The sequence below is a fragment of the Haemaphysalis longicornis genome, unplaced genomic scaffold (assembly GCF_048455015.1).
Source record: "Haemaphysalis longicornis isolate Haplotype H1 unplaced genomic scaffold, Haemaphysalis longicornis Haplotype H1 scaffold_1, whole genome shotgun sequence".
Taxonomy (NCBI): Eukaryota; Metazoa; Arthropoda; class Arachnida; order Ixodida; family Ixodidae; genus Haemaphysalis; species Haemaphysalis longicornis.
The window spans coordinates 432,385,020-432,412,237 of NW_027526203.1; the positions used below are offsets into that span (position 1 = coordinate 432,385,020).

Below are 27,218 nucleotides of genomic sequence, written 5' to 3' on the forward strand. Positions count from 1 at the left end.
TGTGTAAGGTAAGTAGACACAGGGACACACGAAAAACCCATGAAAAATAAAAATAAAAGTTTACTGACGTTTTAGGAAGAGGACTTCCTTTCTTCAGAGTCCTCTTCCTGAAACGTCAGTAAACTTTTATTTTTATTTTCTACTTTCTATTTTCTAACCTGTCTCTACTTACCGTATTTTTTCGCGCTCTATGCGAGTTTTTATGTTTCCGGACTATACATACATACACATAGGAAACACAAATTGCAGGAAACACAAATACCTTAACATAAATACCCAAGAAAGTGGTGGGGAAACAGCCCCGCCGGTAGCGTAGTGGTTATCGCACCAGACCGGTATTCTGGAGGTCGTGGGTTCGGATCCCACCATGCGGGAATTTTTTCACCACTTTCTGTCTGACTCAAAAAAAGTCTTCATCTGTGTCTATGACCTACCGCATTCTCCCGTTTGCTTTCCGAGGTTTTCTTGACTACCAACCATTATTCTGTCTCTCTCTCTCTGTATATATATATATATATATATATATATATATATATATATATATATATATATATATATATATATATATATATATATTTATATATATATATATATAAAGCTAGAGAAAGATAAAACTCACAAAGGGCGCAGAAATAGTATAAGAGTCGGATACACAGCAAGAACAATAACAAACAAGGTTTACTTACGTAGCGCCAACGGGACTTGCCTTCATCAGAGTACAGTTGCATGATTTTGCTGTCACAAGCATTCGGAACACATTTCTTATATAGCTTTGCAGAAAACTGTGAGAAGGAGCGGAAGATGTTTCGGAAACGGAGAGTATGCATGCAGTCGGGCTACGCCTATGTTACAACAACAGAAAAAAAAGGGGGGGGGGGGGGGAGCAAGAGAGAGAAAGGGGTCGTGTTAACAAAGCAGCGTTCAAGGTTGCACCATGACGGGGCAACGTACGCGGCGTGGGCTGCAAGTTCAGCCAATGCGGGAAACTGGGCAATCGCGGTTTCAAAAGGAAGGGAGGAGTATACAATAAGGTATTCAGTGGCTGTGGAGACTGGTTGGGGCGGAAGCGAAGATGGGTGTTCCCCCCGCGGATGAAGAGAATAGATATGCGGCACGAAAGAGCATATCACAGAAGCTAGCAACAGAACAAGAAATAGGTAGGGTCTATAGATCCCAAAGGGGTAAACATTCTGAAGTGGTGCTTTTTATTTAAATGCAGAGCATTTCTTTAACTCGCGATGTCACCCGGCGTTGTCGGCGTGCCTCGGCGTACGCAACAGCCGTTCCAGGTGCGCCCCTCTCCCCCACTCCTCCTCTCCCGCATCACGCTACTCTCCTCGCTCTCAACAACAGGTCCGCACCCCTCCCCCTAAACTATATAAAAAAAATAATACTTACCGGCGCCTGGTTCGATCCCACGACCCTGCGGGCGGAACGCAAGGTACATGGTGCTCTTCCCACTGCGCCACAAAGCCGACACAGAATGAAAAGCTACGAACGCGCCTTATATCCTTGACTCATTCAAACTACGCCAAGAAGCTGCTGATACAACGCATTCACTACCACCAACTCCCCAAACACTAAACGTTAACGCAATAGACCCACCCCCTATGCGACGCATTTACTCGAGTCCCCATCGCGGGGAGATGGGCCCTTTTTTTGGTTGTTGTTGTTGTTGTAACATAGGCGTAGTCCGACTGCATGCATACTCTCCGTTTCCGAAACATCTTCCGCTCCTTCTCACAGTTTTCTGCAAAGATATATAAGAAATGTGTTCCAAATGTTTGTGACAGCAAAATCACGTAACTTACATACTCTGACGAAGGCAAGTCCCGTTGCCGCTACGTAAGCAAACCTCGTTTGTTATTGTTCTTACTGTGTATCCGACTCTTTACTTATACTATACATATATAATATATATATAGCGAATCAGAAAATGGGAAATGAGGGGCTCGGTGAAAATAAGACAGAATGTAACGGTTGGCAGTCAAAAAAACCTCGGAAAGCAAAGGGGAGGTTGTGATGGGCCATAGAAAGAGATGAAGAATTTTTTGAGTCGAAAAGAAAGTGGTGAAAAAATGCCCGCCGGGTGGGATCCGAACCCACGACCTCCAGAATACCGGTCTGGTGCGATAACCACTACGCTACCGGCGGGGCCGTTTCCCCAGCACTTTCTCGGGTATTTATGTTAAGGTATTTTTGTTTCCTGCACTTGGGGGTGGTAGCCAGCGCCACTCGGACTACTCGGGGTGAAGGGGACCTTCTTTTTAACCCCCGGGACGTGACTCGAGCATCTACGACATGTCGAGAGTGGTCGACCAGCGTTGAACCCTCTTAAGCTCCCTTTGGCACCAAGACTGCCAGAACAGAGGCCCTCGCTAAGCATGTAGCGAATCAGAAAAATGGGAAATGAGGGGCTCCGTGAAATAAGACAGAAAATAAGGGTTGGCAGTCAAGAAACCTCGGAAAGCAAAGGGGAGGTTGTGATGGGCCATAGAAAGAGATGAAGAATTTTTTGAGTCGAAAAGAAAGTGGTGAAAAAAATGCCCGCCGGGTGGGATCCGAACCCACGACCTCCAGAATACCGGTCTGGGAGTGGTGAAAAAAATGCCCGCCGGGTGGGATCCGAACCCACGACCTCCAGAATACCGGTCTGGGATATATGTCCCAGACCAGTATTCTGGAGGTCGTGGGTTCGGATCCCACCCGGCGGGCATTTTTTTCACCACTTTCTTTTCGACTCAAAAAATTCTTCATCTCTTTCTATGGCCCATCACAACCTCCCCTTTGCTTTCCGAGGTTTTCTTGACTGCCAAGCCTTATTTTCTGTCTTATTTCACGGAGCCCCTCATTTCCCATTTTATATATATATATATATATATATATATATATATATATATATATATATATATATATATATATATATATATATATAGAAATAATTCTTTGGAGAAGGTAGCAGCCTCAGACCTCTGCCAACGTTTCGACAAGGAGACTTGTTTTTTGAAGGCATCAGGGTTCATCTCCGGCACAAGTCTCCATGTCGAAACGTTGGCAGAGGTCTGCGGCCGCTACCTTCTCCAAAGTATTTTTTCTATCTTGTGACCATCTTCAAAGCCCTCTCGTTCCCTCTATATATATATATATATATATATATATATACACGAGAGGGTAGACACACGTATGAAAACGATGATCAAACTAACGTTTCGACCGGGGTCCGGTCTTCGTCAGAGTAAACTTCGGTAATTGAGCGCGCTGAATATATAGGCACCAAATGATAAAGGCTGACGAATAGTCTTGCCACTTTGCAGATACAAATCAACAATAATGAAATAAGAAGAGCACTCGTGGTGTTTGTACACGTGTGAATTAACATGACGTTTTCAAATACAGAACTTGTACGGAATATCGGAACGGATCAGGGAGGATCAACAACTCTCCTTTAGAAAGAAGATGATAACGTTCGGGGATTACAGCTTAGCACTTCATACGCAAACACATCAGGAGCAGTATGTAGATATAAAAAAGAAAAGAAAGTCACAGGTATTTTAAAGAAGCATCATAATATCCTTATGCAAAGTCAGCGACTTAGAAGCATTTTTAAAGAGCCACCGCGCGTAGTCTATCGCCGTTCAAAAAACCTACGGGACATGCTGACCTCTTCCACGATCGCATCGCCATCTTCGCATGGATGTTCTCCTTGCCAAAAAGCTCGTTGCAAAGTGTGCGCCCATATGACCACGTCACTAACGGTAAACAGCACAGCTTCTGACTTTTCCTTAAAAATTAAAGGCGATTTTAACTGCGATACGTCGAATGTAGTATATCTCCTAGAGTGCTCAGTCTGCGCACTCCAGTATATCGGCCAAACCGAGACGTCTTTCAGGCTCCGTTTTAATAACCACCGGGCGCACGCACGTTCCTCTCCTGGGCTTCCTTTGTCTAAGCATGTAAATATTCCCGGTCACTCTTTCGAAAAAATTAGGGCTACTATACTGGAATCAGGTTTCCGTTCGCATCACGAAAGGGAAGTGCGTGAGTCTTTTTTAATTCATAAATTTAACACAGTCAAACGCGGTATCAATGAAAGTGTAGGAACGTTAACGTGCCTCTTGCCCTGATATGCTGGCGTGATTGCATTATCCCTATTGGAACCGTAGAAGCGGAGCCACCATTTTCAATGAGGCTTTACCGATTCATTTGTTTGATTACGCGAACGGAAGCGATATGAAATGTTTCCAGAAACGATGACATCTTTTCTTTTTTATATCTACATACTGCTCCTGATGTGTTTGCGTATTAAGTGCTAAGCTGTAATCCCCGAACGTTATCATCTTCTTTCTAAAGGGTAGTTGTTGATCCTCCTTGATCCGTTCCGATATTCCGTACAAGTTCTGTATTTGAAAACGTCATGTTAATTCACACGTGTACAAACACCACGTGTGCTCTTCTTATTTCATTATTGTTGATTTGTATCTGCAAAGTGGCAAGACTATTCGTCAGCCTTTATCATTTCGTGCCTATATATTCAGCGCGCTCAATTACCGAAGTTTACTCTGACGAAGACCGGACCCCGGTCGAAACGTTAGTTTGATCATTGTTTTCATACGTGTGTCTACCCTCTCGTGTATTTTTGAAACCGCATCCCGGAACTTATTCATCGATATATATATATATATATATATATATATATATATATATATATATATATATATATATATATATATATATATATATATGTATATACAGTCAAACTCCGCTACAACGAAATTCACGGGGATCGCGAAAAATTTCGTTGTACCGAGAATTTCGTTGTCGCGGAAAAATAAAGAAAATAAAGAAAACAGGGCAGGCGTCTAACTGGCGTCGTGAAATCTCCCACATACCTTTTCGCCCCAATGTTGCCAACTTGCTTGGAGCTCGCTCCGCCAAAAATAGCACCCTTTTTTAGCACGGAGTTTATATCGTAATTTGCGGTCACAACGCGTCTCGCGGCGCTTAGACCAGCGTTGTAATATGCGCGTCGTACTCGTGGAGATCCGCGCAAAAGCAGGCGTCGTGAAATCACAGCGCGGAGTTTATATTTTACTTTGCGGTCACGGATATGCACAGGATATGCACGACACTCTGGGAGCATTTTATTTCCAAAACTTGAAAAAATCGCTGATTTTTGTCTGTTTGCGCTTTCGCACGAGCAACGGGAGAATGCGCTGCTCACAGTCTGCGAGGAGCTGCATGGCGACATCATCGTCATGGGCGCCAAGGAGCGCGAGAAAGGGCGAGAAGCGGTTTCCTCCACCTCCGCCGCCGCCGCCGCCGCTTTTGACCGCCGTCGGTGCCGGTAATCCGGACATCGAGAAGCGGCAGCTTCTCGATGTCCGGATGTTCGGAGAACATGTTGCTACTATATAATTTACATTGTTAGAACTTATCAAAATTAGTTAGAGTGGTTCAGTTCGTTGCAGATCGAGTGACTTGTGTCCCGGGAAAATTTCGTTGAACCGGGAGAACAATAAAAAAAGTGGTTCGTTGTGGAGGGAGTTTTAATACATAGGGGCCTATGGGATGCGGGTGGGGAATCGAAAAACCTTCGTTGAAGCGGGAATTTCGTTGTGGCGGAGTTCGTTGTACCGGAGTTTGACTGTATATATATATATATATATAAGACAGAAAAAATAAGAATTGGCAATCAAGAAGACCTCGGAAAGCAAAGGGGAGGATGTAGTAGCTCAAGATAAAGAATTTGGAAAATAAGAAAGTGTAGAAAAAATGCCCGCCAGGTGGGATCCGAACCCACGACCTCCAGAATACCGGTCTGGTGCGAAATGTGGAAATCGCACCAGACCGGTATTCTGGAGGTCGTGGGTATTTCATTTCATTTCGCAAAAATCAAGAACGTATGAATTTTTTTATAAAAGAACACTAAGTATATCTGGTTTATTAATTTTCTATGTTATATTTGCGTAATGTCTTGTTCATGTTCAACAATGTTGACAAGTACGAACATATAATCCGGACATGTGGCTGTGAGTATATAAGACTATTGCGCAGACTATTGGCGAGGGAAGCTTTGCATAGGCTTGAAGGCGGGGTTTGGAAGTGGGAGCAAATATGGGAGGAGTTGGCATGCCTATACCATGGGGTATAGCGCGCAAGTCCAGGGACAGTAAACGCAGAGGGAAGGGTTCCGGGAGTGGATGATAAGGGGGAGGCTGGTGGGATGGAGGTAAGTGTTCGTCTGGAGTCACCGCCAAGTTGTGGCTTCCTCCCGGGAGATGCCCCAGTGTGGTGGCGGGAAGATGCAGCGAGTTTGTTTGTAATGAGCGATCATCTCTGCGTAGCCAGTGAGTGGACTGGGTTACTCCGGTATGGATAGAGATTAGGCACTTTCGGGAGTGTCTCGGTGAACTAAATCGCGAGCCGAGGCGTGGGCCGCTTCGTTGATGGGATGGCTGCGTTGCCAGGTGTCGGGACGGATCAGGGAAGGAGGGGGGGTCAGACAGTTAGTAAGGGCGCGTAGGAAGATGAGCAGATGCGGACAATCTGGTAATCTCGGCTGGCTGTCTGTGGATCACTCAGAATAGTCACTGCTTCAGGGCGGGAAGTGATGGCTAGGGAGATGGCTATTTGCTAGGCGGCATTTATGGAGGTTAATTGTGTTCGCAGGGGCGGCATGGATACAATAGCCAGCATTTGTAACCACACAGGCTGGGTGGTCAGCGCGTCTGGTAGCATCCGTGTATATGGTGTTGGGCCTATCCCCGTTGAGGTCGGGTGGTCGGTGTTCGAGCTCTAGCAGCCCGGAGGCCAAGGAGGTAGTTGGCGTGTTGTTGCGTCGGCTGGGTGCCACCCGGTTGCGATCGTAAGGCCGGAGTGATACAGCGTTTTTAGGGGCGAAGCTCCTTAAGTCATGGGTCTGTCCATCCCTTGTTGTTGTGTCTCGTGGTACGTGACCGCCGCATGCTTTCAGAGATGTCGCAAAGTGGGCCGCGTTGCACGCGCAAGAACCGGCTGCAACCGGCAGCGCAAACTCGGCACCGGGAGCGCGAGCTTGTCTGTGTTCGCCAACGGAGGCGCGAGCGCACGTGCACTGCGAGGGGGAGATCAGGCAAGAGATCACGCCACGAACGCAGGCAGTCGTTCTCGGAGATCGAACGAGACGCAAGGACCTTTGCTCGTTTCCTCTCGTGTTGTTCGGGCACAAGTTCGCCCTAAATAAAAGTTCTTTCTTTACCGTTGTGTCGCATCCTACGTGAGAAATTGTGGTGGAGGTGCGGCGTAGTCCTCGATGGCGCGGGGTCTTTCAACAGGTCTGGGCCTGGGAGCATTGACTCTGAAAATAAAAGTTGATTTGTACAATGTACGTACACAGTCTTACGTCTTTCCTAATGATGTAATGGGCGAACTTTCACGGGAGAGTTACGGTTACCGATGATCTCCCCCTCTCGAGCTTCGCCCCACTTATCATCATTCATTCCGTGGATATGGCGTGATTTTTTTTTCCGTTGGGAATATCGGGTGGTGTACAAGTGCTTGGAGAACGTTTCGACTCCCAGGGCAAGAGCTTCTGGGTAGCAGTGGCACTGGGGAGGCAAAGCGCGGTTTTTACGCTTCTCAAATAAAGGCTTTTAAGTCGCGACTTTTCTGATGTTTTCAAAGCGAGGTATGGGGGTTCGTTGTCGGTGCAGCTGATGAGAAGGGTTTGCACTATTCGGAGTGTATCTTGCTCTTGAAGGCATCGACGACGGCGGGAGATGCGTTGCAGAAGGTGCATTAGTTGCGGTAGTGTTTTACGTAGCGGTGCGAAAGGAAACGCGTAAGCGTTAGATTATCGTCTTTTTATTTTCCGATGTCTGCAACGTCTTCCTCCTGGTTGGTCAGAGAACCCGTGGAAGCATACGGCGGTTTTTCTGGCTTATGTACTGAGGTAGGGGTCCCATTCCCGTTCATCACCGATCCTAGCACCAGGAAAAAAAAGAACATTCTCCCTGCCTACCACCAAGCTTACAACGTGTCCGCGTACACTCAGGCACCGCCACAGCCATCCACATGTACAGTTCCGCGCAGAAGTAAACGGAACACGGGAGCGGTGTCTGAACTGCGTCGCTGCGCCGCGTGTGGGCGCCGACGGCAACCATGGAGCGCCGGTCAAAGAGTGTGTTCGCACTGCCCCCGCCGCCCTATCTGATATGTTTAATCGCCGCTCTGCTGGCGTGTCATGCTCGGCGAGACGGTCTTCAAAAGGCAGCGCTGGGCTATAGAGGGGCGCTGATGGCATTGCCGCTCGCAGGCATCAGCGGCGACCGAATCCGCTGCTCATGAGCTGGACGAAGCTGCGCGCTGCAAAGGGCGGCATAAAATTGTAGGCCGCTGCGGTTTGGCATAGCATGTCATTGCGGTATAATTAATTGTAAGCCGGCAACGAAACTGCCATGCACATTCACAGACATTTACGTTGTTCGGGAAAAAAAATCTCTCTTACGAGATTTCTTCTTTAATTTTGGGTTTGTCCCAAGTTATTGCTGCCAGTCAGTACAGGCCTGCTCTGAAGAAAGGGAAATAAAAAATGGCCATGTGGTGGAAATTGTGTATTAGAGAACACGGTAAAGAATAGGTACAATCGTTGCCTGCTATTACAGCGGGCCTCATAGGGCGTATATTTTGTTGTCGCATTAAAACCGACGTTGTTATTTTCAACGATCACCTTATATCCGTTAACAAAGTGTTGTAGATTCAAATTAAACTCCGATGATGATGATTGCTATTGGTTTCCCTTTGAAGCGGGGTGATGACATGTCCTCTTACCAAAAAGGACTAATATAACCATGTTTTACACTCCTGGTTTAATACTAGCGCTGCTTAGGGCAGGCACTAAAGCTTATTAGGCCCGAAATACTTTATTTTCCCTGTTACAGGTGGTAACTGTTCTAGGCAATATTCCCCTCTCTGCTTTTCGTCCACCAGCATTCTAATCTTCTTTTCGTCTCCTCAACAGCCTTGAAGTTAACTTCCTCTCTGATACCCTTAAATCCTAGGGCTTCTGGAAGCCCAATATTCCCTTCATGTAGATTTGGATGGATACCCTCACATTCTAACACTATGGCCCGCATAGTTTCTGTTTCTTTTCCGCAGACCACACATCCCCCATCATTTTGTGAATAATTCCCCACAAAACTCTTAGTTCGCAGGCAACCTGCTCTAGCCTCAAAAAGCAAAGCACTGCCCTGGGAATTATCGTAGAAATTTTCCGTTCTGATGTTGGCTTCCCCATGAAAGATGGCTTACCCGCATGACCTCAAAGTCTTGCAGAAAAGCACCGTCAAGGCCTCAAAATGACCGATGACGAGTATAGTCGTCATGACCGATGGCGACCATACCCTTAATCGGTTAATTTGGTACAAAATCTCATGGCGGCTATCCTTGTCAACGGGAGCGAAAGGGTTTATGAAACAACAAAATATGCGGCCTATGATGCCCGCTGTAATAGCAGGCAACGATTGTACCTATTCTTTACGGTGTTCTCTAATACAGAATTTCCACCACATAGACATTTTTTATTTTCCTTTCTTCAGAGAAGACCTGGACTGACCGGCAGCAATAACTTGGGCAAACCCAAAATTGAAGAAATCTCGTAAGCGAGATTTTTTTTCCCGAACAACGAAAATATCTGTGAATGTGCATGGCAATTTCGTTGCCGGCTTAGAATTAATTATATCGCAATGACATGCTATGCCGAACCTGCAATTTTAGGCCTGCAATTTTATGCCACCCTTTACGGCGCGTAACCAGGCACGTTTGCGGGCGTGCGCAGCTTCGTCCAGCTCATGAGCAGCGGATTCGGTCGCCGCTGATGCCTGCGAGCGCCAATTCAACCAGCGCCCCTCAATAGCCCAGCGCTGCCTTTTGAAGACCGTCTCGCCGAGCATGACACGCCAGAAGAGCGGCGATTAAGCATATCAGATAGGGCGGCGGGGGCATTGCGAATACACTCTTTGACCGGCGCTCCATGGTTCCCGTCGGCGTCCATACGGGGCGCAGCGATGCAGTTCGGTTTAGAGTTCCTGTATATAGCTCCACAGGAACTCTAGTTCGGTCACCGCTCCCGTGCTCCGTTTACTTCTGCGCGGACCTGTACGTATTAAAATCAAGTAACTATACATGTTCAACAAGTTTAGTTACCAAGCATGCTTAACCTCGTTGGATACTCTCTTCAAACGGTTGGATCACCAGATAAAGAACCTCTTGGAAGCCACAATTAATGCTCAAGGTTTGTGGCTTAAGTACTGACTCTCTAATTGAAACCGAGTTTCATGAAAATTTTCAGCATTCACTGAACCCCTTTTTCTTGGTTTTAACGGGGAAGCTCAAACCTTACTTATGCCTGTCACATTTCACAATAGAATGAACAAAAAGAGGTGGGAACAAACCTTTTTTTAAATGCGCCTCCCTCCCCTCCACTTGTGTTTATATGAGGTGGAGCAGGTTTATTGTAAGAAATGGTTTCCACTGTTCCCATGGTCGAGTGCGAAGTTCTTGAAAGCTCCGTCCTCTCCAATACCCAGCTATGCTCGTGTCCCGGGGCTGGAAGGCACGGTTCGTGTAGAACCATGTGTTTGTGCAACGCGGCCCTTCTTGTGAAATTGTGTTGGTACAACATTGTTCCACAGGAACCGTGTTGTACCGCCCCAATTCTCTACGAGATAAAGTTCGCTACTACTACTGCAGTGTATATGCTTCTGTGAAGACTTACTGCGTAGGATAGAATCGTAGATAAATTGCAAAGAGGGCAAGTATTCGGCCTGTTTCATGTATAGACTATTACATAAAAAGTTAGCGTGACTTACCCAAGTTTCTTGCGGGCTTATTTGATGCCCTGGCAAGTTCCCACCACGTTTATTGTGAAGTGAGAAGTATGTAGAAGTGAAAAACGGGTGGGCAGATTCCAGAGTTTCAAAGAATTTCAAAAGGTAGTAGGCATGATACCTAGAGAGTTCTTGAAAATACGCGATGCTTTACTCTTTCACGAAGCAAAATTAGAATCTGAAAAATGTAAGGAAATATATCGACAGGACTTTTTTACTTCGTGAATCTGAGGTAACTTTAGATCAACAGCTAAGCCGTCAGTGCTGCTCAGCACGAAGTAGTTAGCTTGATTCCCAGCCGCGGTGGCCCTTTTAACGCCGATCATTGCTTGGCTCACTGTGCGAAAACCCCGCCGCCATAATAAAATCATGGCAGGCAGACGGTACTCAAATTCCTGTTGGTTTCGCCGCGTCATGTGGCTACATTGGGCACCGTCTTAAGAGCGATCCACTAGGTGGCGCGAGCTGCCTTAAGGCGCGTAGATTGACCCGAAGGAAAAGAAACCTGGCGCTGTGCACATTGAGTGGTGCGCCGAAGTGATTTATTATCAGATGACCCAAGCTCACCTGAACGTATCTGAGAAATGGCTGCATGGCCGCTTTGTCGTCTCCTCTTGTCGAGACCTCATACGCAGCAACATTACGCTCGGAAACATAACGCAGCAACACTGAACTGAGCAATATTTCGCTGCCGCGCTGAACTGTGCGCCATTACTCATCAATGCATTTAGCGATCAATTAAGGCTCTCAGATTTACGTATCATAAGAAAGGTGTCGCCATATATATTTAGCGAACGCGTAATATGAAACAATTGTGCGCAGGAGATTTCGGTGTACGGGGTGCAGTTAATCAGTATACCCGCCCCCCCTCCCCCTCCTTCATCCGAGGTCAGCTGTTCTGGCGTACGTTTTTTTGTAAAAAATCAAACTGGGATTGCTATTTACTCTGGCTTGTGCCACCCTGGAAGTGCATTCAATAGGTGTGTCTTACTCAGGCAATGCATAAGGCTCACAAATTTTCGCCGGATGTGTGCGAAGTGTTCATTACTGAACATTTAGGGGTGATCTTTGTTGGAAATATTTAACATTGATGTTCTGATGAGGCAAGATTGAAGTGACTGTTTTGACGGTTTTCAAAATATATCATTTGAGTTGTTAGTGTGGTTGACGAGATTTCATTTTCAATTACTCCGAAGTTTGGAGTAGCCAGATTCTTTTTAGGTTAGAGCTTAACTCTGAAATAAATCACTATTTCTCTCTCTCTCTCTCCCGATTGTAAAGCGCAGATGCAATCCTACGAATTGTTAATTATTTCGATATGACTACCAGATTTACTGCCCATGTTTCCTTTTTGTTTCTCTTTTCAGGAGCTGAATTTGTCTCGCAACATGATAGGCGGTATCGACGATTTAGCTGCGTTTACTCCGCCAAGGCTTAAGGTATTACTTGTTGACAACAATAGAATGAGCTGGGTACCCAAATTCGGCTTTCATAACACCGTGATAGAAACACTCGACCTCCAAAAGTGTGAGTTCAGCAAACTGCGCCGCAACTGTTTCGCCGCGCTCCATGAGTTAAAGAGCCTTGATCTTTCATACAACGTCATCCAGTACATTCCCGGTAATTCTTTTAGCAGACAGTCTGTTCTCAAGTATTTCAACGCAGCAGGAAATCGACTTCATTCTATAGAAGGGACTTTTATTCTTACCAAGCGTTTGGAAAAACTGAACCTGTCTATGAATCTCATTGAAGAAATCGGGGAAGCACTCATTAACATGAAACACTTGAAAGAGCTGACATTGAGCAACAATCGTATTCAGTTCATCCTAGACGGCACGTTTAGGAGTAACTCTTTGGTCCAACACCTGGACTTGAGTGGGAACAGGCTGGAGTGGCTGGGGAAGGACTGTTTTAAGCGCCTTTTCAGCCTCAAAGAGCTTCTCATAAGTGAAAATTTAATAAGGTCGCTCAACGGTTCCATAGGCAACCTTCCCAGCTTGAGGTGTCTTTTTATACACAACAACAAGCTGACAGCACTGCGTGCTATTGATTTTGAAGACAGCCCGCAGTTGACATCAATTTATGCTTACGGGAACAACATTACGAACGTTAGGGGCGCATTTAGGAGCCTCGACCGCTTGGAAGTCCTCATGCTCCAGAAAAATCGGCTGACATGCGTGCATAGACAAAGCCTCCCAAACCGACTCGACAAGCTGAAGAAGCTAGTCCTAAACGGTGAGTACTTTCTTCATGCCCGCATTTAGTCATTGGCCAATCTGTGACGCGCAGAACAGGTGGTTCATTTTGGGTATACATATTTTTTGCACCAGCAGGGTCCTTCCATGTACCCTCCACAAAATACGTCTTTGACTCAAGGCTCCAATATTTGTGGTCATTGACGAAAACCCTTAGGGGCCCAAGGGAAAGTAGTTCGCATGATAGCGCTGCCAAACGCCCCAGCATTTCTGTGCTGTGCACTTGTTGTTTCTGATTTTTGCTCGGAACGTGAGCTAGCGTAGTTTACCACAGAAGCGCTCTTGGTTTTGTCAGTCTAGGCACTCATAACTGTCACCATTCGGTAATCACCATGTGCAGACAGCGCCGAAAACAAGCGCACTGAGGGGGGGAGAACCACTAGCGTGTACACGATTTCCACTACTGTAGTCTGTCTGCCTGCCTTCCCTTGTGCTCTGCGGAGCCTTCATGTGTCAACTACTAACTCCGTTAGCAAGCCGCACCGCTAGGGATCAATGTTTATATCTGAAATCATATAAAGTGCCATAGGTCATGAAAAATTGACTCGCTATACGGGCCCGTCGCAAGTGAAGGTCGAGCGAAGCTGTTACTAACGTACTACAGCTGGAGATGAAATGCCTATTAGTTTAGAGTAATGGTAGTGGTAATCGCTGTGTGGTCGCTGTGCTACGCCATGATTGGTTCCGGGATAATTGTCGCGGTTCTATGTATAGCCCGTATCCGTTCGTTCCCGAACTAAGCCCCGTATGATTAGGAGGACCGAGAAGCAGCGCGAATGCCATGAGCAACGAAGCGAACAGCGACGTCAGCCTTTGTGAACTAGGCCCCTGATACTCATAGATTGAATCTGTGGAGCAATCTGGCGCTCCTCTATGACGATTAACAGTGGAAAATATCCCCAGATCGCGGAGTATTTCTGTACGTGTGTCTCTGGAAGTAGAGGCATTTTACCTCGGGGCATTCACACGTGTGGAGACACGCGGAGTGCGTGACTAGCAGACGACAGCTCCGAGCGAGCGAGGGGATTCTCGACGAGGCACCCTGCGGAACCGTTTTTTTTTTTTTTTGCCGCTTTATGTGCCATAAACAGGTTCCATTCCTCGCGGAGGGCCGCCGCCGCCGTTCGGGCCGAAAACATGCGGAGGCACTTTCTTTCCCGGAGCATCCGCGGGCGATCACCACCGAAAGGCGCTACAAGCTGCATGCAGCACTGCGGAGGCTACCTTGTTGTCAGTATAGCCTCCGCGAAGGAAAGCGAGAATAGGCGCCGAGGCTTTGCGGTTCGACCTGCCCAGAGGGGAGGCTGAAAGGTCCTTTCAAAACCCCCTTCACGGTGAATTCGGCGCCCCTCAGTGGGCGATCTATTGACAACAATGTTACCGCCACAGTGCTGCATGCAGCATGAACTATAAAACCGGTCGCGTGAGCGGGCCCCGCGGGTCAGAAAGACAGGATTTCTCCGTCTTGTGACTCCCGCTTTACTGGAGCATCTTCACAGGTACAACGCTTGGAAGCGTATAACATCCTTTCCTTGAAAGGGCCATTTCAAAACATTAATTACCACTTTATTTTATGTTTCCCGGTTTATGTGCCCCCTATGTTTCCCACGGGGAATACTTGAGCCATGTGAGGTTTGTAGACGACATAGTACTGCTGAGTGAGACTGCAAAACAGCGGCAAAGGAACTGCAACCAGAAAGCATCGCCGCGGGGCTAAAAATAAGTATGAATTAATCTAATGTAATGAGGAATAAGCATGCCAAAAATCTCATCTTCAGCTTAGGAAACAAAACCGTAGAAGAAGTAAAAGAATGTTACCGCCTCAGACAGATGGTTAGTGCTGACACCAACCACTAGACAGAAATCCGCGCAGAATTGGTATAGGTTAAGGAGCGCTCCTCAAGCACTCCCAAATAATGAAAAGTAAGCGACCTCTGTCCTTTAAAAGAAAAATCTACAACCAGTGCATACTGCCGGTGATGACATCCGGAGCTGAAACTTGGCGCCTCACCAAACAACTAGAAAGCAAACGTAGGTCAGCTCAACTGGCCATGGAACGAATAATGTTAGGAGTAACACTTAGGGACAGGAAACAAGCCTCCTGAATCAGAGAAAAAACTCGAGGTGACGATATCATAGTTTAAATAAAGAAAAAGAAACGGATTTGGGCTGGCCATGTAGTGAGAAGAACCGAGAACCGGTGGGCAATTGGGGTAACAGAGTGGATACCGGGAGAAGGGTCTAGAAGAAGGGGAAGGCCATTAATCCGATGGAGATATGAAATAAAGAAATTCGGGGGTAAACCAGTGATGTTCCGTGCAGGGAGTTTTTTTTTCTGGAAAATTTCCGACTGTAATTTTGGACAAAAGGAAAAAGGTGAATCTTTAATAGATTCAGGGAAATTTAGGAGTCGTGGAGGGAAGCGAAAAAATAATGTCAGTAAATAGGACCTCGCATGATGTATTACTTTGTTTTCTTTTAAAAAGTTGTTTTAAAAATTTATCGGATTAGCCTCAGATATTTGCAGTCGCGTTCAATTAGCCCAAAACCATCCGAAACCGCTTCGAATCCAGTTCATAAAACACGAAGGAGCATAGAGGAACTCCATTGGAAAAAACTAGTGAAGCATGAAGGGCTGAAGCCCTGTTCGCATGAATTCCTTCGGAATATCCAAAAAACGTATTTCGGGTGCGCCTTAGTCCGCGTGCTGTAAACGAAAGATGGCGCCAGCAGTCCCGGCGCTGTACCAAAATTACGTCAACGACCCAACAATGTCTTGTTCTTTTTTATAGGGCAGGTTTAACTTACAGCTTTAGCATGAGAAGTAAGGATGCTATTTAATATAAAACGTAAAATGCATACTGAAATGCTGCTCAGCGGTAGATGTAGTGGATTTAGTTATCGCTGAAACTCTGATTCTGTGAACGCCATCTGCGTCCGGGAGGTTATACAAACTAGACATAAGTGGCGCTGGCTAACGCCCAAAACCGAACAGGAGATAACGTAAAGATCCATCAGCTGCAAAAAGAGAATGCAGGGAAATCTGTAGGGAATTATTGAGGAAGCTGCGGGAAAAAAATGCTAGAAAGAGGGAATTTCTGAATCTAGAAATGGGAATTTTGCTTCCGAGTACGGAACATGGCTGGGGGAAACTGTGTACTCGAGGAGCGCAGGACAGGAGCAGTTGGAGGTCAATGGGAGATTCCTTCGCCCTGCACTGGACCTGAATAGGCAGATGATGATGATGATTTTATGTTCCTTCTGTGAATTTTGTAGTGGGGCTAAGATAATGATCGAACCGCAATCGAATATCACGGCATAACTGAATTGAAATTCCTCCACAAGAAATGTCTTCACCATTCAGCATTTCCTCTGTCTAAGTTTTCAAGTTCATGTTTGTCATATCTGCGTCTTAAGGCGGAAGCCTAACATAGCGCATTAACAGAAAAAAACCCGGCGTCAGGCGTCTGTAGCAGATTAACGGCTCCGTCGAACTCGTTTCATTGCACGAGGTGTTCTATAAAACGAGGCATTCCAACGCGCGTGCTTGAGCGAAAAACCCAGCGTTCGGTATGGGCGTCGCTAATAAAAAAATGGTTGCGGCTTAGCAAAGCTAACCTTTGATATGCAAAGCAAAAGCTTAGCTTAGTCTGGTTGAATCTTGGTTTCTCTTGGTTAACCTTTGATGCAGTTGTATTGCCGACCACGGCTCAAAGCCGTTCGGTCACGCGCAACGCTCACGGAAGGAGGCCCGGCGTCGCTTTCGTTCTCGGCGAACGCGGTGGAAGATGAGTCACATAGCCCGAGACGACCCAGCGGCGCGTGTGTGGGAGGCTGCAGGTTTGGTCGGCTTCCGATCAGCTGAGGGACCGCTGATCGGCAGCCGACCGTTGAGGGACCGCTGATGAGCTGAGCAGAACGACTGAATACGGCGCCTTGGGCGCAGCGCCGACAGCGGGCCCGGTGAATCACGCGATGCGTTTCGAGGGGCGTGTCACCGGGAGGCGTGTCTCCAGTCAAAAGATTAACTTGCGCCTTCTCCGCTAAACCGAGGGAGGAAAGTAAAGCTTTGCTTTAAAAATGGCCCCTTCACAAGGCGTTTCACTGCGCAAGCTTAAACTCGGCAGTAGCGAGACGTGGTCGCCCCCACCAGTATGCCGAAGATGAAGGGAGGCGAAAAAGCAGCGAAATTCACCATCGTCGTCAACTTTCCCATTACGAGGCGGCATGAAGTAGTAGCGGCGCAACGTGTAGGAGACAAATAGAAGCCATTCGGAAGCGTAAAGGCGGAACGCAAAGTAAACTTTCCATTAGACAACTCCGCTTGTCGCCTGCCGCACTGGGAAAACGGGCGCAGTTAAGGTGCTCTTCGGCTTTTTCTTCGGTTTCCCTTGTGGGATGCATCTACTTTGCGCAAAAATAAAAATTCTATTTGTTTCTGCTCTTTTCAAAGCATCTCAAGCGGCACGACTGCAAAGCACTTCGACAAGGCGAGGTGAAACAAGGTGTCCCAGGCGTTCAGCTGGACATTCGTGCTTCCGCGTTCGCAACCGCGAAGAAGTGCTTAGGTGTCCTCATATTTTTGTGGCTGCGTTTCCATATTCGCGAAGTTCTGGATTATCCTGCCGGCTTTAGCACTTGCGCTTTGCACTTTCAAAGGCTTTGGCGGGAGTAACAGGACCCGTCGAGGTATGGACAGCGGGCGAGCCGCGCTTCGACTTGCCTCCGTGCCAACGTCTCCAGCGTTATGAAGGCAGCTCCCTCAACCTGTCGTTCCGTGCACTTCTATCGCTTCGCTAGCTCTGTTGAGAATGCTACGCGAAAATGAAGCGTAGGAAACATTTTGCCAGTATGTGCTATATTGGTCACGCAATAAAAAGATGGAATAATAAATACATATGTGGGATGGAATATCCGCGATCAATCCAAGACGCATATATCTTTGAACCTTCTCGCCCGCTATCCAGTTCCCGGTGCAAGCGTCATCGTCAGCGGCAGAGGCGGAAGTTGGGCATAGGCTGCGGCAGCCCACAGATAATAGCGGCTAAAATTACTTTGAAATTACTTCAATCACCCATTTTGTTGGGAACCTTAGCCTGGGAGTGTTTCTGAATGGATGTCGAAAAAAACAACTAAATCCGCAGTTTCCAGCGGTCAAATCCGAGTTTAAATGCACGAATGACACGTGCTTAGATAGCTGTGTGTATTCCAAAAACTATATTTTAGTTGATTCGTAAATTATCCCTTATTGACCACAAAATTTCACATTCTTGCATTCTTCTTATGTTACTTGCGCCTAATAGGTTTGACTTCTTGTTCCACAGAAAATCCTCTATTCTGCGACTGTCAGCTTTCTTGGCTCGTGAACGGCAGTGTTTCGCTCGAAGCAAAAGGCGACCCCATTTGCCGGGGACCCTCCTGGCACCGTGGAAAACCGCTGTTCAACATGTCCGCCGACGACCTGGTCCCATGGATCGCGAACTGCAGCAAAAGCTGCACCTGCGCATGTCACCAGCGCAGCGCCTTTACTGCGGCCATCTTCGTCGACTGCTCTCGCAGAGGGCTGACAGAGCTCCCGGAAATGTTCCCGCTGGTCAGTTACTCTGTGGACCTGAGTGGAAACCGACTGAGGAAACTGGACGACAGATTTGTTCAAAAGGCACCTTACCTGGTTTCACTCTACGCAGCAAGCAATTTGCTGTCGGACATTGAGACTTCAGCTATCCCCGAGTCGACGACAGTGCTCGACGTCCGCAAGAACAGTCTGCACGCCTTGCCTTTTCGCCTGGTTTCCCAAAGGAATATATCGGCCATCTGGCTGTCAGGCAATCCTTGGGCGTGTAGCTGCGAGGACTATCGCTTCAGGCAGTGGGCACAAGCAAACGACGATGTGGTAAGGTGATAACAATCGAAAAGGACGTTTAGTGCCGGTCCTTTTCTGGACCATTTATCTTGGTATTTCTCACACTGTTTGCTCGCATATCCACAGATTCGGGATTACAATGAAACTGCATGCGAAGAAGGACCCAATGCGCTCACTTCTGGAAAGAAGTTCGTGGATCTTGGGGAGAGAGAACTTTGCCCATCATGGACAGTCTTCGTGCTGCTGTTGTACGGAATTCCTTTTCTGTGTAAGCTTTACTTCTGAATTTTCAAGAATTTGTCTGGTTAAGTTACTGTAATTATTGGTCTGTTCAATAGTACGGATCTTTGCAAGTAACACGTAGTCTTTTCATTACGTGGTTATACACTGACGGGCAATCATGCGATGTTGGATGGGCTCGCCATACTACTCTCCCGTCTAGATAGGACATGGCACAGGGCTTTAGTAGAATACACAGAATTTCATTTTAAAGAAAGGGGAGGGGGTTGCACAAAAAAGAATACAGATATTGCTACGAAAAACCAAACGAAAGAATCGGTTAGGCATTAGGGAAAACCAACTTCTGGATGCACTGGGTGTGTTCAATGTAACCTTCTAATGATTTTGTTCATTCTTGAACTTTTTTACGGGCGTGGAAGAAATGGGGATTGTTGTTGCGAGAGCAGACATCGAAGCGACTTAAGGCCGGAGTATCGCTTGCGACACCAAATTAATTGTTGGTAATCGGTACTTCATCATAGGCAAATTCAGTGGCATCATGCAAGCTTCTGCCCTTCCCCCCTGAAAATTTCACCGGGGAGGAGCCATTGCCTTCTTGGACCTCTACGTGTACGCGACTGCCTAAAGCTGTAATCGTCAACGCTGCAGGCCTACTCTAGAGGGATCTGCTCTCCCCGCTGTTTAGATCTACTCTTGGGGGGTTTCTTTTCGGACGAGTGGATGGTCCCGAAATAAATATAGAGGCACGTTTTCTTCTAATAACGGCTGTTTCAAATGAAATCAATATTTCAATTGATTTCCGCGTACGTGCCCGGACTGTTGCGCTGGAACTATCTCCAATCGCTCGGTACTGAAAAATGGGGTTCTGTAATTCGGCTTTCTGTATATTTTAATGCGCAGTGGTGTTTGGCTTGTATCCCTGGGTTTGGGGTGTTCGGCCACCCGCGCTTCTCGTACTGCAGTGGTTTTCCCTAATCCACATTACTATTAGAGTAATCTATGTGCCGTCCATATGTATGTATCTATGTATGTATTTATGTATTTATGTATGTATGTATGTATGTATGTATGTATGTATGTATGTATGTATGTATGTATGTATGTATGTATGTATGTATGTATGTATGTATGTATGTGTGTGTATGTGTGTGTGTGTGTGTGTGTGTGTGTGTGTGTGTGTGTGTGTGTGTGTGCGTGTGTGTGTGTATTGATAATTAGGAAGAGGAAGTTCCACCAGCAAGCGTAAATTGTCTTGCCTATGGGCGGACACCGGAACGCCTGCTGGTGTAGGGGAGGTGGAATGGGAAGAAAAGAGTACATAGGAATAGGCGATAATAAAGAAAGACATTGCCTCACGCTGCCGCGGACGGCAAGGGACACACAAAAGAAGAAAACATAATAAATACGCTATCAGGAAAACCTCTCACTAAAAAGAAGCGACATTAAGAGATATTAGATATTCTTCCTCGCGCCGACACGAGCGCAGCTAAGTATAAAAAAAGCTAAATATCAAGAAAAAATCAGAGTACTTTTTAAGGCAAAGACGGTTAAAACGCGAAGCTTTCTCCCTTGCAACCTGAGTCAAAGTCAAAGTTCAAAATCCAAACTACTTCGAGTGTGTCGAAATGGCGCGATCGGATAGACGTCGGCTTCATAACGCGAGGGAACTAGGTTCGATTGCGACCACGGAAAGAGTTTTTTCTCGAGGCACTTGATTTGTCTTCGCTATCATCATCATCATCGTCGCCGTCGTCGTCGTCGTTTTGTGACACACATTGTGTAAAGTTGGTCTTCCTGGAGTGAGTTTTCGTGACGGCATGGTCGCCTTCAGTGAGGAAACAGAGCTTCGCTTTAAAATACGCTGTCGTGGAGCTGCCGGCTTAATTGGCGCCCGATCGCTTCCACTGGCGCTCCTGAGGGAGCGCTCTGATTACGTGACTCGGGCTACGTTAACCCCCGGTGACTACTGCTAGTTACTTCGCGCGTGTCGTGGCAACAAAATTGCGAGCCTAGTTACATTGTGAAGATGGATAACCAAAGAATCTTTTAAGGATGGGGCATACACGGCATAGAGGTAACAGGCAATGCAATTGAAAGGTATGAGCAAATTTTAGTTGTCCTCAGCGTTCACGGCGGTCACCCCTAAGAAAGACACATACGACCAAGTTTATATTGCTGATAAATCTACTGAAAATGCATATTCAAGGAATGAGACATACAATTTTGATCTTGAAAACAGCGCTTATTGTTAATTAATCTACTTAAGATGCATATCCAAGTCATCAGTTGTGTAAGCTTGTGGTGTAGACAACGTTCTGAACAGCGTGCAAGTTTGGTGATGGCCCAATTCTAATAGCGCACAACCCGGGAGGTTCATTTTCCAAACCCTCGACTTATACTGTTTCCTTGTTGGCAAAAAAACGAAATAAAAAAGAACGCCTCGCACGTGGAGCTTTGGTAGTTCTCGTTCGCAGTGATGAAATCGGGCTATAGAAAGTTCGCTTGTATGGATCCCCTCAGGAACTTTAACCTGGCAACGTTCAACGCGCGAACCTTGCGTAGCGAGGGAAGCTCAGCTGTACTATCAGAGGAACTCTCTGACATTAAATGGTATATTATAGGGTTAATCGAAGTTAGAAGAACAGGAGAAGGCTTCATGGAGCTGACTAGCGGGCATTTTCTGCGCTACCGAGGACCCCAAGAAAAGAAAGAGCACGGGGTGGGATTTTTAATCCACAGAGAAACAGCAGGGAACATGGAGGAATTCTTGAGCATTAATAAAAGAGGCGAAGTCCTTGTGATTAAATTAAACGAGCGATACAGGTCACAGATAGTCCAAGCCTTCGCGCCAATGGCTAGCTACAATGATCAAACCATAGACAGTTTCTACGAGGACGTCGAATCAGCAACGAAGAAGGGAACAACTGAGTTCAAAATTGTGATGGGAGATAATAACGCAAAAATAAATGAGAAGCAAATGGGAGAAATGCCAGTGAGAAACTTTGGAATAGGCAACCGCATCAGTCGAGAATATATACGCTAGTGGGATTGGCAGAGAAATAACTCGAGGGTAATGAACACATTCTCCTGCAAACGCAAGAATAGGAAATGGACATGGAAAGACCCCAATGATGAAACAAAAAATGGCATTGACTTTATTTTAAGTGACAAGCCAAATATTGTGCAGGACGTGGAGGTGCTAGGCAAGATTCGGAGCAGCGATCATAGGATGGTTATGTGCAAATTAAGGATGAATCTCAGAAGGGAAGAAAGGAAACTCATGAAAAGTAAAAAAAACCTAGCAGGAAGTCACTCAGAGCCAGAACGCAGGAATTTAAAATAACCCTTCGAAACAAATTCGCTTTTTTAAACGAGGAAAACCAGGATAGAATAGACAGGCTAAATTAAAACCTAACAACGGCAATCACAGAATCAGCAGCAGCTGTCGGAGAACCGGCATGTAGGCAAAAAACTAGAAAACTAGCTCAGAAAACAATGGAACTAATTGCGAAAAGTAAGAACACGGAAGTTTCTAGTAATGAGGAAATAGCAGAACTGTCGAAATTGATTAACAGAAGTAGTACGAACGACATCCATGCGTACAACTTGGCAGTGATCGAAGAAACGCTGGAAATAGGCGGCTGCTTAAAAGAAACTAAGAGAAAGCTAGCTATAGGCAAAGACAGTATGTTCGCACTCAGAGACCAGCAAGGCTACATTACGCACGACATGCACGATATAATAAAATGTAGCACAACGATTCTACACGAGGCTGTACGCATCGTATCGAACTATTGAGCGTACTAGCTTAGTTTGTGATGTCCCACTTGTAAATAGAGAGGAAGTTGAAAAGGGTCCCAAGAGCCTGCGATGAGGAAAAGCTGCAGGTGACGACGGCATAACCGTGGATATTTTAAAAGATGGAAGAAATAATGTACTGGAAGAACTTGCTGCACTATTTTCAGAATGCTTCTGCACTTGAAAAGTGCCTGGATAAGCGCTAACATAATTCTATTTCACGAGAAGGGCGATTCCCAAGACCGTAAGAATTACATATCCGTTAGCCTACTCTCAGTTGTATACAAGCTGTTTGCCAAAGTAATACTTGTCCGTATGAGTGACAGCCCAGATCCCCAACAACCCAGAGAGCAAGCCCGATTAAGAAAAGGGCACTCATCAATGGATAACATCCATGCCGGTAGTCAAGTAATAGAAAAATCCGCAGTGTACACTAACCTCATTTACATGGTATTCATAGTCAGAAGAAACGTTTGACTCAATGCACGCCGAAGCAGTGCTGGAAGCATTAGAAGACCAGGCAATAAAGGATACCTACATAAATATTCTAGAAGACATATATAATAGATGTACGGCCAGGACAACCCTTAACGAGCAAAGCGACAAATTCCTTATCCGAAAGAGCGTAGGGCAGAAAGATACCATCTCGCCAAAACTGTTCGAAGGATTCCTGGAGGGGATACTTAGGAAGATTGTCTGGGAAAACACAGGATTATGGATAAACGGAGAATACTTGAGACACTTGAGGTTTGCAGACGACATAGTCTCGCTAAGTGAGTGCACAGAACACCTGCAAAAAATGGTTAGGGAACCACAATAAAGAAGCATGGCCGTGGGTCTAAAAATAACTATGACTAAATCTGAAGTAAGCATAAATAAGCATGCCGAAAGCACCGTCTTCAGCTTATGTAACGAAACGCTAGAACAAGTAGACGAATATAACCACCCCGGGCAGATTGTCAGCGCTGACCCCAACAACGCGAGAAAAATCCTGCGCAGAATAGATAGCGGGTGAGATGCACTCTGCAAGCACTCCCAAATAATGAAAAGTAAGCTACCTCTACCACTAAAAAGAAGGATACACAACCAATGCAGCCTGCTGGTGATGACATATGGAGCGGAAACATGGCGCCTTACTAAACAACTATAAACATACTTAGGTTGGCCCAACAAATGGAACCAATAATGACAGCGGGCACACTGAGGGACAGGAAGCAAGTCTCCTGAATCAGGGAGCAAACTCGAGTAAAGATATCATAGTTCAAATAAAGAAAAAGAAAAGGACTTGGGCTGGCCATGTTTCGTGGCGAAATGACAACCGGTTGACACCCAGGTAACAGAGTGGATACCAAAAGATGGGTCGAGAAGAAGGGGAAAGCCAATAACTTGATGAAGGTACGGACTAAGGAAGTTGGGAGGCAAATAATGGACTTGAGCAGTTCTGGACAGGAGTATTTGGAGGCCTTTGTCTTGCAGTGGACCTACGTTGCCTGTTTATTGGGATGATGAAGCTTCACTTCATGTTTAATACGAATTTTCTTGTGGCGCGTTCAGCTCGAGCGCTGCAACACAGTAGGAAAGAACAGCTTCAAAAGAAAGCACTACACAGACTATTTAAATATGAACGCTTCGCGCTGAGTCACAATTTCTCAATAGCAAGTTTCAAAAAAAGGCCCTGTGCTCACTGCGGGACAAGTTTTTGTGGTCTAATCTCTAAACACTGGATCTAATCTTTAATCCCTTTTCCCACAGTATTACTGATCGCTGCCCTGGCCACTGTGACAGCGTACCTCAAGTACAAGCACGAGATCAGAGTGTGGCTCTACGCTCGGGGCATCTGCCGCTCCCTGCAGTGCATCAAGGAGGATGACGTGGATGAGGACAGGGACTTCGACGTGTTCGTCTCCTTCAGCAACAAGGACCGCCATTGGGTCTACGCTGAGCTGATCCCAAAGATCGAAGGACAGGGCTTCTCTGTGTGCACCTTCGACCGAAATTTCAAGGGCGGCTTCCTCATCCAGGACATCGTCCAGGAGGCTGTCTCGTGCTCTAGGCGCACTCTTCTTGTCCTGACGCAGTGAGTCCACCAGTAGTGGCAGATACATCCTGCAGGTAATGGCAGGTAGTGGCAGTTGTTGCAGTAATGCCAGTGAAGGCAGTTGATTGTGGCAGTTGTGCCAGTAGTGGCAGGTAATCCATGATACATCCTGCTGGTGTCCACGCGCAAGGTCACAGTTGGATGCAAAACGTCCTTTACCTACTGGATGGCGAAAACATTGCTCATGTATACTTTACACTAAGTGCATGATGAAGTGCATGAAACCATTGATGAAAGAATTGAAACACTGGGGTTTAAACATCCCTTCAGACCACCACGAAGTGCCTCTTTGTTTGCTCCCAAAAATTGGCACATAATGGTCATTGTAGATGGTGTAGTGTAGTGTGCGTTGTGTTTTCATCGCACGGCACCATGCATGCATTCTCTTTGTGGCTGGAGCAAAAACATAACATCAGGTCTTTTCCTAATAGCACTGTCGAGTTCATCAGACGCTGATGTGAACGTCCCGACAAAACACGGTATCATGCGAGAAAACAAGCAAATGAGCAAACATTCCCGCAGGTGTGTGAGAGAGACAGCAGCTGGACTAGGGCTTGTCTATTTTGAACATGACGCCGTGGGTACTGTATGTTTTACAACGCAATTGTAAGAGGCTAGCTGCTTCGCAACGTATAAAAATACAAATAAAACTCCCAAGGCTCTGTGTGTCATTGAAGCGCGCGGCATTTACAGCAGGAACCGTTCCGTAACGCGCCATTCAATGCGGCAGTAGCAAAAGGTGGCCGAAAACGCCTGAACAGCGTCGATGAAGTTGGGAATGGTAGAGCGCAGCTGATCGATCGTACAGGAAGGTAGCGAAATCCAAAATCGCAGTCAACTGTTCCAATACATGGTAAACGGAACGATGAGGGCGCAACACGTAGGAGACAGGTCGAAGGTATTCGAAAGCGTAAGGCGGAAGTGGATCACGAAGAAAATCGTCTGTAGCCGAAAGACGACGAAGGCCTTCGTCTGAGGCGTGTAAACAAAGCGTCTGAGGCGTGTAATTTCATACTAACACTCTTAACAAAAAAGCTCGTAAAAGGGTAGTAACGGCTGTATTTACTAACTCCTTACGGAGTTTACTACTCCCCAGAACGGCAGGTAGGTCCTACCACTACTAACATTCACTAAAGTAACAAGTTCTATGAATTATTGAACATAATAACTACAGCTCTTTTTCCACACCAAATCACGATTAAAAAGTTTTTGTAAATCCACATGCTGTCTTGTATATTCTCACATTAAAATGCATAATTCTAAAATTATCGCTACAATAGCTCTTTTTCCACACCAAATCACGATTAAAAAGTTTTTGTAAATCCACATGCTGTCTTGTATATTCTCACATTAAAATGCATAATTCTAAAATTATCGCTACAATATTTGATTTTTACGACAAGCCCACCGACTCTCTCAGGGGACATTCCGCTGCTAGCTATAAAAGCAAGAATAGCAGATGTATTTCTGAGGTACCTAAGTAATACTCGCTCTCCTCGCGCATCCCATTAGCTTTCTTGCTCAATTCAGTTGTTGATTGTCCACGTGTGATATGTGCGTGATGAATGTGTCTATGCCGCGCTGCGCACTCAGCATAGCCACATTGTTACGCGTGGCTTTTTTCTAGGTCATGCATGACCAGTTAGTAAAAGCAACTACGTACCTAGTAAATACTGGGATAAGTAACTGGTTAGTGTTCTGTTAGTAAGTGCGCCGACCTTTTTTTAAAGAGTGAATGCTTGCAGCATTAAAGGGGCCATGCAGTCAAAAGAAAAGTTTGTCTTTATTCGCAAGATTGCTTCGTTAGAATCATACTGACACTACTTTTAGCTTAGACTTCTCTCAAACAAGCTATATAATTAGGAAAAAATGAGAATGGCCATGCGACTCCCTAGCTCATTTCCCGCACTATAACCTATGAGGTAATATGCACAGCTGTGCGATTGGATGAGTCCGGCAAAAGCAAACGCAAGTTAGGCAGGGCTTATAAGCTTGCAGAAGGAGCTATTTTCGCTTAAATGTAATGCATATTCACTTTATAGCAGTAACAATGGTGGGGTTAACAATGGAAGATACGAAAGTACACGGAAACATACAAG

General features: G+C 46.1%; 1 protein-coding gene across 1 annotated transcript in view; it reads left to right on the forward strand.

Moving 5' to 3' along the window:
- Positions 1–6,223: 6,223 nt before the first annotated feature.
- LOC144162036 (uncharacterized) overlaps positions 6,224–27,218 on the forward strand; it is a 78,993-nt gene continuing 57,998 nt past the window's right edge. The window contains exons 1-5 of the mRNA XM_077692557.1: positions 6,224–6,229; positions 12,233–13,100; positions 18,445–19,013; positions 19,110–19,251; positions 24,774–25,098. Coding sequence (XP_077548683.1) covers positions 6,224–6,229; positions 12,233–13,100; positions 18,445–19,013; positions 19,110–19,251; positions 24,774–25,098 — 1,910 coding nt within the window. The remainder of the gene's footprint in view (positions 6,230–12,232; positions 13,101–18,444; positions 19,014–19,109; positions 19,252–24,773; positions 25,099–27,218) is intronic.